The 16,328-nt window shown below is 21.3% G+C and overlaps 3 protein-coding genes across 8 annotated transcripts; 2 read left to right on the top strand and 1 right to left on the bottom strand.

The window, feature by feature from the left end:
* Window positions 1-1,435: 1,435 nt before the first annotated feature.
* On the top strand, window positions 1,436-8,192 carry singed (fascin domain-containing protein singed). Of its 6 annotated transcripts, XM_086906339.1 has the most exons (9): window positions 1,436-1,927; window positions 2,366-2,478; window positions 3,518-3,630; window positions 3,951-4,194; window positions 4,406-4,539; window positions 4,729-5,018; window positions 5,269-5,429; window positions 5,716-6,186; window positions 6,346-8,192. In XM_086906339.1, the coding sequence occupies exons 3-9, from the start codon at window positions 3,571-3,573 to the stop codon at window positions 6,549-6,551; spliced, it is 1,566 nt and encodes a 521-aa protein (XP_086762465.1). In that variant the 5' UTR covers window positions 1,436-1,927; window positions 2,366-2,478; window positions 3,518-3,570; the 3' UTR covers window positions 6,552-8,192. The 6 variants fall into 6 exon arrangements, with proteins under 6 accessions (XP_086762465.1, XP_086762466.1, XP_003693393.2 ...); XM_086906340.1 differs by lacking the exon at window positions 2,366-2,478 and having other exon boundaries at window positions 1,725-1,897; XM_003693345.4 differs by lacking the exon at window positions 2,366-2,478 and having other exon boundaries at window positions 1,728-1,927.
* Window positions 8,193-8,392: 200 nt separating this feature from the next.
* Window positions 8,393-12,029, bottom strand: RNaseZ (ribonuclease Z). The gene is made up of 6 exons (XM_003693346.4): window positions 11,245-12,029; window positions 10,442-11,156; window positions 9,865-10,184; window positions 9,305-9,703; window positions 8,831-9,174; window positions 8,393-8,748 (listed from the first exon to the last, which is right to left on the bottom strand). Exons 1-6 carry the CDS (start codon window positions 11,398-11,400, stop codon window positions 8,403-8,405), a joined length of 2,280 nt encoding a protein of 759 aa, XP_003693394.2. The 5' UTR covers window positions 11,401-12,029; the 3' UTR covers window positions 8,393-8,402.
* A 738-nt stretch (window positions 12,030-12,767) lies between these two features.
* LOC105735327 (uncharacterized) lies at window positions 12,768-14,937 on the top strand. Its single transcript, XM_086906338.1, has 4 exons — window positions 12,768-12,945; window positions 14,029-14,289; window positions 14,406-14,646; window positions 14,716-14,937. Exons 2-3 carry the CDS (start codon window positions 14,053-14,055, stop codon window positions 14,637-14,639), a joined length of 471 nt encoding a protein of 156 aa, XP_086762464.1. The 5' UTR covers window positions 12,768-12,945; window positions 14,029-14,052; the 3' UTR covers window positions 14,640-14,646; window positions 14,716-14,937.
* The last annotated feature ends 1,391 nt before the right edge of the window (window positions 14,938-16,328 follow it).

The raw sequence follows: 16,328 nt of genomic DNA, 5'->3' as shown, positions 1-16,328 counted from the left end.
TAAAAAATAATATTATACAAATTTTATAAAATTAAATATTTTAATATGTTATTATTTGAAAATAAATGAAGAATATTATTCAAGAATGATAAATTCGATTCCACAGCAATACAATTCCATTTAAAATTATATTCTAAGAAATTCGATTCTATGAAAGAATGCATATATTCTATATTGGTGTATATTTGACATCGTTCATAAAATAATATACTGATTCGAAACTAACGGTATACTTTAAGAAAATAAGGATATAAGATAAGAAAAAACGGAAATATATTGATTCTTATTATATGTAATAAATATTTTTATTATTTCAAATATTTTTAATTTAATTTGAAATATTTTAAATAAAATATATTTAAAATATTTATTTGATTTTAAGTAAAGTATATATTAATAAAAATTTAAATTGATAAAATTTTAAATAATCTTTGAAAAAGGTAATTATCACAGAAAGTCTATATCGTATCATAAAGAGGACGAAATAACTGTATACCGTTTAACTGTAAATTGTCTAAGGAATTAAAATGAAATTCTTAATTATATAAATGAGTATTTTCTTTTATTGAGAAAATATAATTAAAAATTTAATTATATTTAGAAATAATAAAATCATATATCATTTATTTATTGGTAAAAATATACTTATTTTTCATAATCATATATATCAGATTAAAGATTAAAAATGAAAATAATAATAATTATAATTCATTTAATAAAATTATATACATATATTGTTTAAAGTATACGTGTTAATTTAAATAAATAAGAATATACATAATATACAAAGTTCATTAAGATTTTTTATTATATTTTATTTCTATATTTAATACATAATAAAATTATAAGTGATTTTTTATTAAAAAATTAAAATGATTTACTTATTGAAATTGAAATTATTTTAATTTCAATTTAAAATATTATCTTTTTTTCGTTTTATTTTATGAAATTTAATCATAACATATTTATTTAAAACATATATTTATATTTTTTTCAAAATAATAATTAAATTAAATAATAATAATTATTTTAAGTACAACTTAAATATATTTCATATTTTAAAATTTTAATATTTTAATATTTAGTATAAAGAAAATGTATTTATAACTTTATAATTTAATTTGATAATTTTGAATTTTATTAATATAAAACACTATATATATATATATATATATATATATATATAAAAAAATTTTTAAATCTTCACAAAAAAGAAAAGCATAAATTATATTAAAATAATAATTATAAAGAATAGATAAATTAAAAATAAAAAAATGGAATGTATATGAGGTTTCATTACAAAAACAGCAATCACAAAGATAGGGTCGTCGATCTGCGGTTCACTGTCTTCCGGAAAGTCGACAGTTCGATGTATGCTTATTCCCCACTTTTTCCTCTTTCTACATCCTCTATCGTTCACGACCGCGACCCCCTTATTAAAACGGCGCACGCGCGATATTCTGTAAAATTATACAGGGCCGTATGAATTTAAAGATATCTATTATATCTGTTATATTTATCGTAAAAATTTTTATTTACTATATGATATTTATCATTATTAATAGTATATAATATAAAAATTAATGTTAATAGCTTAAATAATTTTTATAATAAATACAATTAATATAAACAATTATAAATATAAAAAAATAAATAAATCTTATAATGTTTCTCCACCAATATTGCATTCTATACACAATCCTGATTCTATGGTGGAATCAGATTTTGCGCATGCGTCGGAAGTCCTGAGGGATCCTTAACACAAACTGAAAAGAACAAGCGAGTCAAGTCAGTTGCTGGCTGAGTATCTTTGTTGCGGCGAACATAATTCGTCGGTCGTGACTGATACTTCTCTTGCGTACTTTCTTCTGTCTGTTTTTTAGTGTATTTTCAACAAGTACGTATAATCTGTCTTCCTTCTGATTCTGTAAGTATATAAATTTACTTGGTACAAAGATCATAATGTTTTATTCATAATTTTTTCATCATATTTTGTTTTTTGTACACATATTATATATTTAATTAATTACAAATTTAAATTATAAATATACAAAAATATATTATTTGTTTATTATTTATTAATTGTTGAATAAATAAAATTAGTTTAATAGTTATAAGAATAAATAAAATTAGTTTAATTATAACATTTATTTTTTTTTTTAAATATTCATTTGAAATTTTTTAAATATCTTTTGATATTTAAACAAGATTTTTCATTTAGAATTTTTAAATGTAATATATTCTATTTTATCGATTTAATTTTTTTATTATATTATTGCCATATTATTTATTGCTTGTTTCTAATTTAATTTTTAATGTTTATTATTTAATATTATTAGTCATTTTTCTTTATTTTCTTTTTTAGAATCAAAAAATAGTTTTGTTAAACTGGGTGGATGGAACGCCAGTCATTGTCCCGGCTTTCGTATCGTGTTATTGATTTTGCATTATGATTTAATTAACTGATTTTTGAATTTAGTAATTTTATAATTTTTAATTTTATAATTTCAGTTTCCATTCTAATAAATTTTTTTAAATGAAAAATTAATTTTAAACATGATATTATATATATTTATTTAAATTTGTGTTATAAAATAGTGTATAGTAAATGTAAGAAATTTATAAAAAATTAATAATTCGTATTTTGTTAATTTAATTTATAATCAGATGTTGAATGATTTTAAAATTTATTTTTGTTAAATAAATGTTTATTGAAATAATAAATTGACAATAAAATGATAATAAATAATGAAAAAAACAATCAACCTTCAATATATATATATTATACCTATATATTATTTTTTCATTTCAAATACATGTTTAATTACATGTTTGTAGCTTAAAATATTTATATAGCAGAATAATAATTTTTAACAGCTGTCATAACAACCAAATAATGGGTTTTTATAAATTTTATATTATATTATATTTTTTTTATAACTGGAAAAAGTAATAATTAATAAAAATTAATAATAGTTTTTATTGATAAAAATTGATATTAAGACGAAATAGTCTTGTTAACATTTTCTTAGTAAAGTTGGCCCCACCCAGGCGGAAACACGTACAAATGAGTCATAAAGTTGAGGGTTGAAAATAAAATATACTTGGGAGACGAAAAAATTTTAAGACTGAAGAATGTTCTAAATTAAGAACTGCATTTTATAAAATATCTTTCTGGAGAGATCAGGCTCACATGTTTGTCTAAGAAAACTTTAACCCTGAGATAAAAATAGAATGCTATTTTTCCATTATAATAATGCTATTTCTATTATTAATTTTCAATTTATTAAATATTTAAATACTTATGAAAATTAATTATTATCTAATAATTATTTTTCTAATTATTTAAATTATTTAAATTTTTATATATATTTATGAATAGTTTATAAGATATCTTTTATCGTGAATTATTAGTTATATACTATTTATAATTAATAATATTTTTTATAATTTATTAATTATTCTTATAAATAAATATAATTTAAATTTTTTATAGTTTTTTTATATGTACTTGCAGAAATAATTCGAAGGGTTTTTACACATTTAATTAACGATCGATAGAAATAAACAATGCAGGCTAACGGTGAGAATGTCGGTTCTGAAAATACAAATGAAAAATCTGGATGGACGGTAATTAATAATTATTTAAAAGTTATATATTTTACTTTTAATAAATTAATATTAATATATATTTCATATATTTAATTTAAATTTATTTATTTTATACTTTTAAATATTTCATTAAAAATTATCGTGCATTAAAATTTAAAATTATAGACTAAAAATAAAAATTTGAGCATTTTATATTTGAAATATATACAATAAATGGAATTTACAAATCTATTACAAATAAAGAAAGCATATAAATAAATTTCAAACTTATTTTAAGCTAATTAAATATAGTATTTTTAAAAAATATTTTCCTTAATATTTACTTAATTTTATTATAGGTTGGTTTAATAAATGGAAAATTTAAGTATCTTACAGCTGAAACTTTTGGATTTAAAATTAATGCAAATGGTTCAAGTTTGAAGAAAAAACAATTATGGACTTTAGAAGGTAGTGAACAGCAAGTTTTTCTTCGATCTCATTTAGATCGTTATTTAGCAGTAGATCAGTTTGGAAATGTTACTTGTGAAGCAGAAGATCCTAGTGATCCTGGTTGTGCTTTTCAAATACAATTAGCTTCTGATGGTATGCAAAATTTTGACTTATATAATATAATATAAATTTATTTTTATTAATAAGTTTAATATAAATATTTAAATCAATGATTTTTTTAGATAAATTCAATTTTAATATCAATTTATAAAAATAATTTATAAAAAAAATTATTTTTTTAGACATATTATTATATTATTATAAATCATAAATTTGTAAAAATTTAATTTCTTTTTTAAATTAGGAAGTGGTAGATGGGCTCTAAAGAATATTCAAAGAGGATATTTCCTGGGTTCTAGTCAAGATGAACTTAAGTGTATAGCCAAAGCACCAAGTGAAGCAGAATATTGGCTAGTACATCTTGCTGCTAGACCTCAAGTAAGTGAAGTATATATCATAGCTTTAAATTCAATCAAAAACAAATTTAGTTTTCATACATTAAATTTTGGATGAATTTCAAATGAGTTTATATGTATTATATTGTACATAAATATAAAATAAATATGTTGCATTATTCTAAAATGTTGATTAATGTTAATTTTGATTTCTTATGCAAATTTCTTTTAGGTAAATTTAAAATCTGCTGGAAGAAAACGATTTGCTCACTTAAGTGCAACACAAGATGAAATTCATGTAGATGCACCAGTTCCTTGGGGAGAAGATACACTGTTTACTTTAGAATTTCGTCCTGCTTCGATAGAAGATAACGGTGAAGAACATTCTAAATTTGAGGGTGGTCATTATGCTTTACATACTTGTAATAACAAATATTTAGCACGAGATGGTAAACTTTTGGATTCTTGTACACGAGATTGTCTTTATGCTGCTGAGTTTCATGCTGGATTACTAGCACTCAGGTAAGAAATATTAGTATACTTTTCATTACATTATAATATTAAAATATAATTCTGTAAACAGTAGGTAAAAAAGATTGTTTAATTTATGTTATATTTTATTATAATTATTGTAAATTACTTTTAGTATATGTATATATTTATTATATATCTAATAAATATAAAACATACATATATATTTATATATATTTATATATATAGTTAGTTTGGTCTTGTACCTGTATTTTGAAGATTATGATATTTTTAATTAAAGGGATCTATATGGAGCATATTTGGCACCTATTGGAAGTAAAGCTGTTTTAAAATCAAGATCAACAACTGTAACTCGAGATGAGTTGTTTTCTTTAGAAGAATCATTACCGCAAGCTTCTTTTGTTGCTGCTTTAAATCAACGTTATGTATCTGTGAAACAAGGTATATTTTATTTCTATTGATTTTTATTATTTTTATTATCTTATTAGTTAAAACTTGTAATTAAAATTAAATATAATTATTTTTTTATATATTTACATTTAATTATAAATTATATTTGTTAAATTTTAATTATAAAAATTTATTAATAAATATTATTTATTTATAATTCAATTATTTATTTTAAAATTTAATTATAAATTTTAATTATAATTAATTATAAATTATAAATAATTAATTAAATAAAAATTTAAAAAATCTTTTTGGATAATAAGCATCATGATTTCAGGCGTTGATGTAACTGCTAATCAAGATGAAATTTCTGGACATGAAACTTTCCAATTAGAATTTGATCGTGTAACTAAAAGATGGTATGTACGTACCATGCAAGATCGTTACTGGAGTCTTGAAGCAGGAGGAGGAATTCAAGCATCGGAACACAAACGTTCTTCTAATGCTTTGTTTGATTTGATTTGGCAATCGGAAGATGGAACAGTAGCTTTACGTGCTAACAATGGCAAATTTTTAGCAACAAAGCGTTCTGGTCATCTTTATGCTAATGCAGAATCTGTAAATGGATTGGATTCAGATGCTAGCAAATATTATTTTTATTTGATGAATAGACCTGTCTTAGTATTACGTTGTGAACAAGGATTTGTAGGACCTAAAAGTTCAGCCAGTTCAAAATTAGAATGCAACAAAGCTATTTACGAAACTATCAGAGTTGAAAGATGTGATCGTGGAATTGTTAGATTTAAGGGTAAAAAATTATTTGAATAATATATAGAAATTAAAAATTATAATACTATACATTTGGATATTTTAGTAATAGTTTAATATTTTAAGTATATTTTAAATTTTAATTAGAATTTAAAAAAACTGAATTATTTTTTTCTATTGAATTTATTTTATATTTCAGGTCAAAATGGTAAATATTGGCATGCAGATAGCGAAGGAGTAACTGTAGATTCCGATATATCTTCTGATGGTTTTTATTTAGAATTACGAGAACCATCTCGTATTTGTATTAAGCATACTGACGGAAGATATCTAACTGCAGGAAAAAATGGAGCATTGCGTCTTGGAGAAACGGATTATGAATCTGCTACAAAGTGGGAATTTTAATTGATTAAATAATCATGTCTATGCTATGTTCATTTAAAACTTTATTCAAGCAATTCACTTTTTATATTTAAAAAAAAGTTACATGTAATAGATATAAATATTCAAAGTTTTAGTTAAAAAGGATCTGGAAAAAACGCATTTAATTTGAATGATTCATCGAAGAATTTAACAATTCATATTTTTTGGTTATATTCTAAGTATCAAAAATGAAAAAAAAGAAAATACATAAATTTTAGATTAAATTTTTAAAAGAACATAGCTAAAATTTTGCCCTTTTTATAGCTTCGAATGTAATCTAATATGATATTTACAAGTACGGAAAAAGCTCCTACCGAGTACTTAATTAGAAGTACATCGTCGAATTAATTTTTTACGATTCTTTTATACTTCTAACTACGACTTTTCTATTCATAAAATACCGAATAAGACTGATCATTCGCATATTTACAGAATAATTAGCGGTTATTACATCGTATTCTAATAATTTAAAAAAAAAAAATATTTTTCACTGTTTTTTTATAGAATAATTGAATATTTGTTGAATTATACTCTCTTTAATTTAATATATTATTTGAAATATTTATTTTTCAATATTTGATACTTAACTGATCGGTAATTTTACATAAGAACATTATATTTATTAATAAAACTTTTCTAATTTTTTAATCATCAAGCAATTTATAATAACTATCTAATACTCTTTTATAATATTGTAAATATGTTTACAATTTGACATTTTATAGTTTTTCATCTTATCTCTACTTAAATCTTAATAATTATATTTAATTAATAATAGAAATATTTTGTTGATAATTTATCTTATAAAAATAAAATAAAATAAAAAATAACAAAGAACTTAACCGATCGTTTAAGTGTTCAAAAAAATTCTACTTTCTAGTCTTTGTATCAATGTATTAATATCGATACCAATTAATATTGAATTGTTGTAAAGCAATTAATACACTAGACAGCATATTTCGAAATTTTTTAATAAGTAATACGCATAGTATTTCAGTTAATTAAAATAATCGTTCCATATGATAAATATATTTTCTTTTATATTATTCGATTATACACTATTATAGAATAAACATGTCATGCACAAATATATCATATCATTATAAACTTGCTATCTAGTGTATCTTTAAAAAAATCGATGCAATAATCGAATTAATCTGTATAATTTGGGATCACGCTTTTTCTACATAAGAAATTCACATTCCGTGAGCTGTGCAATGGTCGAAACATTTTTACAGCTATTTCTATGAAAGAATTTTATGTCACAACCCGCTTAGAAAATATTAAAACCGTAAGTTTTATATATGGATTAGTACTAATTTTGTGGGCGTGTAATTTATCGATTAGCTTATAAGTAATATTTTTCTTTTTTTGTCGAATTTCAATATTTTTCAAATATATTGATATTTTGATTCGACAAAAAGAGAATAATTATTTTTCGATATGCTTTTATCTTTTATATGATACTTTTTTTTATCTGCTCTCTATTTTTCATATACAAACAAAATTAATATTAAGGTCGTTACTTCGGCAAAACTATCTGTAGTTTATGTTATTTATCATATTGAGGAAAGCGGGATAATCTAAATGCATTATGTAAGCAATAAATTCTGCTATTAAACATTTGTTTATTAAAATTTTTCTTATACTACCATTTTCCAGAATCATAGCCTTTTAATTCTATTATTCATTTTTAAGCCAAAACTATTAATTGATTTTTCTAATTTCATAAAAGATAATCCGAAAAAAGATAATTTATTTTATATAACATAATTTTTCATATAATTTTTTAAATATTTTTAAGTATAATAATTAATAATATATTGCGAGTATTTAATTCATTACTTTATTATATTCATTAAACATTATTTTTATACAAGGATAGAAGAGAGGTAACAATGGTAATTGCGGTAATTTAAACTCCATGAAATCATAAGCTAGTCCAACATTTGTTTCTTTTTCCGGAATAGAAGGAATCTTTGAATAACGTTGACTGAAATGCGTTAATAATATAAACTTTGCATTCATAAATTTTCCAGCATCTATTGCTTGAGAAGTAGTTGAATGTAATTTACTTTTAGCTAATTTTTCAAGACCATCTTCCATAGTTGCTTCATGAATTAATAAATCACAATTTTGTCCTAAAGTTATAAGATTTCGACAAAATATAGTATCACCACTGAAATAAATACACTTTGGATTATGAATTGTTAACATATAAAACTAATTAATTTTTAAGTTATACATTTTACTTATCTTACCTATAAACAATTTTTTTATTATCTTTGAGAGTAATAGCAATACCAAATGATTGTTTACAATGTGGAACATGAATTGTATTTATTTCTTTAATATCTAACTTATTATACAGTTCAAATTCAAAAGATATAGATAACATATGATAATTTAGATATACATTACTATTATCCATTAAAATGTATTGATGGGCAATAGATTCAAATCGATCATTGAAAAAATTTAGCCATGGCATCATACATTTCGGTGATAGTAAATATAATTTTTGATTTGTGATCTTTTTTCTTTGTAATAATAAACCAATTAATCCTAAATGGTGATCTGCATGTATATGTGATATATAAATAGCCTAAAAAAAAGATTAGTATTTTATTATTAAAATAAAAAATTGTAGACATCAATTAAAATATGAATATCAATATTCTAAAGTCAAAAATAATTTTATTAATTTTATTAATTTTGAAATGTAAGTGACATACCTTAATAGTACGTAAAATATTAAGACCTTCTGAAACCCCATAATATCTAATAATTTGACCAAGAGTACCTTCTCCACAATCCAATAAAATGCTACTATCTTTATTAACTCGTAAAAGAATACTGCTTGTATTTCTAATTTTATTTGGTACACTACAACCAGTACCTAACATTATAATTCGTGGATAGTCAGAAATATTATTTAAATTAAGTTCTGATGATTTTTCATTAATAATTACTTTTAATTCCTTTAAAACATCTGTAAATTTAGGAATTTTTAAAACTTCATCAATATACTTTTCTGATTTCTTATAAATTTCATTATTAATTAAAGTAGTTAAATTTGGCCGTATATTTAATATTTGTGCTGTTCTAGCACGATGAAAGTTATTACTTTTAGTCTGAAATATAGAATTTTCTAATTATTCATTTTTAAATTTTTTTTAATATATCAATTTTTATATTAAAGAAATGAATATTATTTTATTAATATTATTTCTTTTACTAATATTATATCATTTTATTAAATATATTTATTATTATTTAATTTAAAACATTTTACCTCTTTATCTTTTTCAAAACAATCTTTATTTAATAAAGGAAATATTTCAGGATGCAACATATTTAATAAACATTGGTTCTTATAAACAGCTTCACTGCCCATACAAGTATTTTCATCATTTAAAATTATATGTTCTGTTTTTGAGGAAAACTTTTTTATCCAATCTTGATATTGTTGACTTGTGAAAATTTTTTCAGGAGTGAAATGAAATATGCAAAAAACTTCATCTTCCTTTTTTATTGATTCTGTCTGTTGATATTTTAAAAAAGTAGGGTGATTTACAATGGAATCCAAATATTCTTCTGTTGGACATTCTAAAACTGAAGAAAATTTTTAATATTAATTGAATTTTTAATAATAGAAAAGATAATTTGATATTTTTTTAATTGTAATTCAAAATTACCTTCATTTTTTAAATAGGATATTTTTAATTATTTTTGAATATTATAAATTAATAAATAAATTAATAAAAGTAAAATAATAAATTAAAAAAATAGTTACAGAATTATAGGCTAATAATTTAATACTCGTTAGTATTATTAAAATTGTTTATAGATTTAAATATTTTTAGAATTACCTATAAAAGTGGTTTTAGGTGTATTTGCTTCTACTACATCTTTGCTATGAACAATTGTTCCATCTTCTTTAGTAATATCCAATCCTCGTTTTAATAAATCAAAATTTGGTCCAGGTGATACCCCAAAATCTATACATTTCTGTATTAACAATTTTCCACGTTTTGGATGAACGTCACAAATAAAGCATAATAAATGTGGAATACTTTTTACTTTTTTTTCTGTTTTTATTTCTTCTTCTTGTGTTTTTTCATTAATAACTCTTTTACCATTTATATTTGTATGACATTGTTCTTTATCAGTTAAATTTAAAGAACTTTCTTTAGTATTTTTGGAAGATTTTGTTATAGGAACATATGAAATATTCATTACATTATCTTTATATACTTCAGATTCATTGATTACAGGATAAGAAATTTTTAGATTTGGTAAGGATATAAATGATTGAATTGTTTGTATAAAACTACTAAATCCTTCTGGACAATGAATATTTATTTCTGTTAGACCACTTGATTGTGCCGTTAAAAGTAAACCTGGAATACCTCCAACATTTTTCCAAGAAGAATATGTCACAAAAATATTATAAGTTTTGGATAATTTACAATGATGTTCTTGACTTAAACGTTGAGTACCTTCTCCACAATTAAATATATAATTAATATGATCAGATATAAAAAATATATTTTCTGGAGTTCCAAGTGCTCCACTGCCAAGTACCTGTTTTCAAATATTAAACTTCAATAAAATTGTTATCATAAACTTTAATATAGAATTAATTCATTTCATCTATAAATATTTTAAATACCTTTAATTTTGCACTAAAATGTGTATAAGATTTCTTCAACCGTTTCATTTTTTGCATTGCCAAAAATTTATTTGTTTCATGTATAGTTTTTAATTCAGTTTTGTGAATATTTCTAATGATGCACTTAAAACAGTACACAACAGTATTTTGGAACATCACAAAACAAAAAAAACTATTTAATAATTTAAAAATTAATTATAATGAATAGTTTGTTAATTAATTAATCTTGGAAACAAAAACAATTATTTAATTGTTAAATCTAAATGATATAATTAATAAGTTTCTTTAAAATTGTTATAAATTACTTTTTATTATTATATTTTTTACTTAACCTCATTATTTATAAATTGTAAAATGCATTAGATATAAATTTTTGTTAATTATATTACTTATTAAGTTTATATTATTTATTATTTAAAAGTTTCAAATATATCATTTATTAAAATAAAAATGTATAATAAAATCCTACAATAAAAATCTAAATACAAACACGTGTTGAGTCTTTCTAACCCTTGAGTATATTTACACATAGGTAAAAAATTTAAGTAGCATGCAATGAAAAGAAGCAGAAATATAATGAATATAAGATGATGTATTCATTAGATGAAATTTGGATTAACCGATCCGAAAAAAAGAAATTATGTGGGAAATTTGAAATTTTTTCTCTTAATCCATAAGTTTATATAACTATATAAACTTGTTTCATATTTCATGGTAAATAGCTAAAAAAAATTACGCGGGGAAAATTAAAAAAGCTTTAAAAATTGAAGCTATTTCTGAATTTCTATAAAATAGTTATAGACAAAGAGAATATAATAAGAGAAGGATAGGTAAAGTAAAAATCAACGCCATCTCTAAAGTAAAACTAATAAATAAAAGAAAAATACAATAATAAAAGAAGAATAGAGATAGAATAGGAATTGATCATTAGAGTCATCTCTTGAGTGACAAAGATACTTCTTAAAAATTAAAATAAGATAGAATAAGAATTAAAAATTACTGTTATAGTTTGCTTTTAAAAAAGAAATATATATATATATATATATATATATATATATATATATATATATAAAATACTCAAGAGATGGTGTTGATAATTAATTCCTACTTTTTCTATTCTGTTTGCTTTCTTTTTTAATATATAATTTTATTTATGACACTTTAAAGATAGTGCTGATTTCTCAATTTTTACTTTATTACTTTTATTATTTCTCTTCATTCTATATATTACCTATATATTATACCTATATATTAGTATATATTAATATATATAGTTTCATTTATAATGTTCTAGAAATAATACTAATTTTCTAATTTTTATCCTATCTCTGAATTATTTTTTTTCTTCGTTTTTTATTTACGCAAAAATTTATACAGAACTCATAATTAAAAAAATATATTATCATTATAATAATTATTATTATATTTATTTTTTCATTATTCTTCATGAATAATAGAAGTAAATACTCAATCAAATTATTCTCTTTAATCTATTTAATGTTTAATTATACTATATAACATTTATAATGCATAATAAATATGACATTTGACAATGCGTAACTGAATTCACTTTGTTTATAACAAAATTAAATAATTGAAAAAAACTTTTATTTTATGTATTTTAATAATTTTAAATATTGAATATATTGAATATATTTTTTAAGAAATCAAAAGTGATAAAGAATATAATTTTGTGAGAAAGTAAGTACAAGTACAATATAATATATAAAAACTTAATATACTATAATATTATCATTTATTCTATCTCTTCGTTAAATATTATTTTAATTAATCGTTTCATATTTAAAAATAATAATAATAATAAATCTATTTATTTAAAAAATAATAAAAGTATAAAAAAATATAAATATATATTTTTTTTAATTTGAATATTTTTTTTATTATTTATATCAAATTGTAATATATATCGAGTAAATTTTATTATCTTAAAAATTAATCGTACGTATATTTGCTTCAATTCGTTAACATTACAATAGTCAGAAATTATTTTTGTCACTGTTTTAAAGTTAGATTATAATTTAACAAATATATTTTGTTCAAAATATTGAGTTTGAAGTATTATCAATTTTAACTTTATTATTCGGATATTTTGGATATCTTTTTAACATAAATCTATAAAAAAATCTTTAGTAAATAGTCTTAAATAAAATACACGAGACAAAGCATGGTATCTACATGTAGTATTGGTACTGTGTTCGCTTTTATTGCGATTGATGTAAACTGCGAGGAATATCTTTGATCTTCAAATTTGATCAAAAAATCAACAATTACTGATCCCGTATACTGGAAATTATAGTTTATTGTTTGCAATATAATTCGATATAATTTTTTATCGATAAAAAATATTTGTTATATTCAAACTTTCTTCGATGTATGTTGTTTCGATTTGTTTGTGCTCGATCGACGACCAATGTTATGATTAAGTTTCGCGCTCTGTAATTGGTCTGCATTTTCGCAACAAAAGTCTTCGCAAAGAAGAACGTTGGTTAAAATTACCACAGAAATCTCCAATTAAGAGATTATTTTCACATTTTGAGATTGTAAAGATAACCTGCTTGTACATTGTTTAAAACTTAACATTTTCATCGATAATTCGGTAGATTTTCATAATTCAGCTAAATTATCGTCATTTGCTATATATATTTGAAATTTAGAATTTTTTTTTAATTGCTTGAAACTAGAAACTTTAATTCTTAAGATTAAATATTCCTTATACGATGATGAGTTGATAGAATTTAGATAATAAATTATTCATTATAAAAGTTCGAAGGTGAAGAATCGGGGGACATGGATTTACTACCTTCATCAAACGATATAATTTTTGCATCGTCTCAGTATGGTTCCATGGCCATGATTCTCCAAAAATATATGATAGACATAAAAACTGAATTAGAAAAACGTTCAAAAAAATATTTGGAAAACTTGTCTCAAAGAAATATAAGTGATGAAAATTTTGAAAAAATGTTGAAATTGATATGTTTTGAAATGGGACAATGTTTTACTGAATTTGAGTTTTATTGGAGAGTGAGTTATAATTCTTATTTCATGGGAAAGTCAAATCGAAATTTTTTATCTTTGAAAAATTAAATCATCTTTTTCAAAATTATGTTTTTTAAATTCAATTAATTTACATTTAAAAGGCAATCATACTCAAAACATTCTTCTATCCCAGTAACTATCTACACGTTTTAAGATCACCTCTAAAAATAGATAAACAATATAACAAAATTCCGATACACAATATTACATTTCCAATGCGAAGCGAAGAATATCAATTATCTTTTATGTTGCATGAAATGAGAAAGAAATTAAAACCAAGATGTACAGGTAGACATTTAATGATACATACCGTGTGTGGAAATGGAAATCATTGAATATAGCGTAAGTATGTTAAAAAAGTATCACTATAATAATGCTTGTTAATATTGAATTGTTCTCTGCTTCTTCAAGGTATCTAAAATACAATATTTCCCTTCTCACGGAATGTAATTTAATTATAAAATTGTAACTAAGAGAATCTGTAGTGATGAACTATTGTAAAATGAGAAATGAGATATCTTCATTATGTGGATCCATTGAAAAATTTTTAGAAGTTACAGATAAAAAAAATAATGCAGAATGAATGAATTGTGTAATTTGAATTTTTAAAAATATAATATTTTATTTTTTTTACCAGAGTTGTTTATATAAAGTCTAAAATGTATTTTTAATGCGTTTTATTATTAATTAATTTGTATTAAAACACATACGTAATACAATTTTTAAACGAAATATACACGTATAAAGTAAATAATTACAAAATTGCCGTATCATAATTATTTATTTCAAATAAAAATATATTTTAATCGTTTATCGGTGTAGCTGATAAAATGTACGAAATTTTCCCTTCGAAAGTTCAAGATATTGACCTTATACCGTATTTATCGATAATTAAATCAATAATGAAATTGCACGCTTACAATATTGATCCAATTGTACGAGATATCCATTCTTTTTTTCATTTTCCTTCACGCTATTTATGATTTACTTTACCATTTACAAATTAATAATTATCAATTCAATTTATTTAAAATCTTTTCATAATTCATGATAATTAATAATAATAATCATTCCTGTCAAATTATCAGGATCTTTTAACGGAGTTTATAATTAAAATTTGATCTAAAAAGTGATTAATAACTTTGAACAAACTCAAAATATTTATCTACCCAGAAGGAGGAAGAGCGTTTTACGTATACACTGGAATATACACAGAGACTGATCAACAATATAATTTATTAAGAATAAGATCGTGGAGAATTTTCCATTCAAACATCTGTTTACCTTTCTTTGTACATCTCTGTGTGATGGGAAAAAATTCATGTAAGAATATTATCTAATTTAAATTAATAATATTAAATTTTAACTTTATTAATATCTTCATCTTCACATGTGTATAAATTATTTATAAAATTTTTATATTGTATATATACACATATTTATTATCCGAGTAAAAGAGATGGATGATTTATCTCGATTCAAATCATGCTAATGTTAATAAATATCTAATATAAAATAATTTTTATATTTAAAAATATATAAAATAATAATTTATTTTATTCACGACTGTAATAAAATTAGATATATCTTGGATAAATTTTCAATTCGTTTCAAATTGTTTTGTCAAAGAATTATTACTTTAGACTCTTCAATTTTAAATAATTAATTTTTATAGCATGAAGTGGAATATTTTTCGTAATGGAATATTTTTCTTTCAGTTCTGTAAATAAAAGAACGTTGCACGAGTGATTTAAGATATTTTTATCTAAAGGTTAATACCTATTGAAAGTTAAAATTCGGTGTATATTTAATCCTTTATCAGAATTAAATAGATATTTTGTATGATATTTTATTATTACGAATTATATGTAATGATTTAACAATTTAAACAATTTAACAATTTATCTTATTATAAAAATTTATCGATTTTTAATGATGATGAGAAAAATAATAAAAAAATATATTTGATGAACGTAATTTAACTAATGAAAAAAGATTAAAGAAATAATAATAATAAAATACTG

This window comes from Apis florea, unplaced genomic scaffold (genome assembly GCF_048593485.1).
Source record: "Apis florea isolate Af1SG1 unplaced genomic scaffold, ASM4859348v1 contig_2492_pilon, whole genome shotgun sequence".
NCBI classification, from domain to species: domain Eukaryota; kingdom Metazoa; phylum Arthropoda; class Insecta; order Hymenoptera; family Apidae; genus Apis; species Apis florea.
This window is presented reverse-complemented; position numbering and strand designations above follow the sequence as displayed.

Bases quoted from the DNA above. Each gene is read 5' to 3' on its own strand.
- singed (XM_086906339.1), top strand. From the start codon at position 3,571: ATGCAGGCTAACGGTGAGAATGTCGGTTCTGAAAATACAAATGAAAAA. The intron at 3,631-3,950 runs GTAATTAATAAT...ATTTTATTATAG, and splicing joins ATGAAAAATCTGGATGGACG to GTTGGTTTAATAAATGGAAA. The intron at 5,019-5,268 runs GTAAGAAATATT...TTTTAATTAAAG, and splicing joins GCTGGATTACTAGCACTCAG to GGATCTATATGGAGCATATT.
- RNaseZ (XM_003693346.4), bottom strand. From the start codon at position 11,400: ATGTTCCAAAATACTGTTGTGTACTGTTTTAAGTGCATCATTAGAAAT. The intron at 11,157-11,244 runs GTATTTAAAATA...ATTTGAAAACAG, and splicing joins ATTTTAGTGCAAAATTAAAG to GTACTTGGCAGTGGAGCACT. The intron at 10,185-10,441 runs GTAATTCTAAAA...AATTTTCTTCAG, and splicing joins ACCTAAAACCACTTTTATAG to TTTTAGAATGTCCAACAGAA.
- LOC105735327 (XM_086906338.1), top strand. From the start codon at position 14,053: ATGGATTTACTACCTTCATCAAACGATATAATTTTTGCATCGTCTCAG. The intron at 14,290-14,405 runs GTGAGTTATAAT...TACATTTAAAAG, and splicing joins AATTTGAGTTTTATTGGAGA to GCAATCATACTCAAAACATT.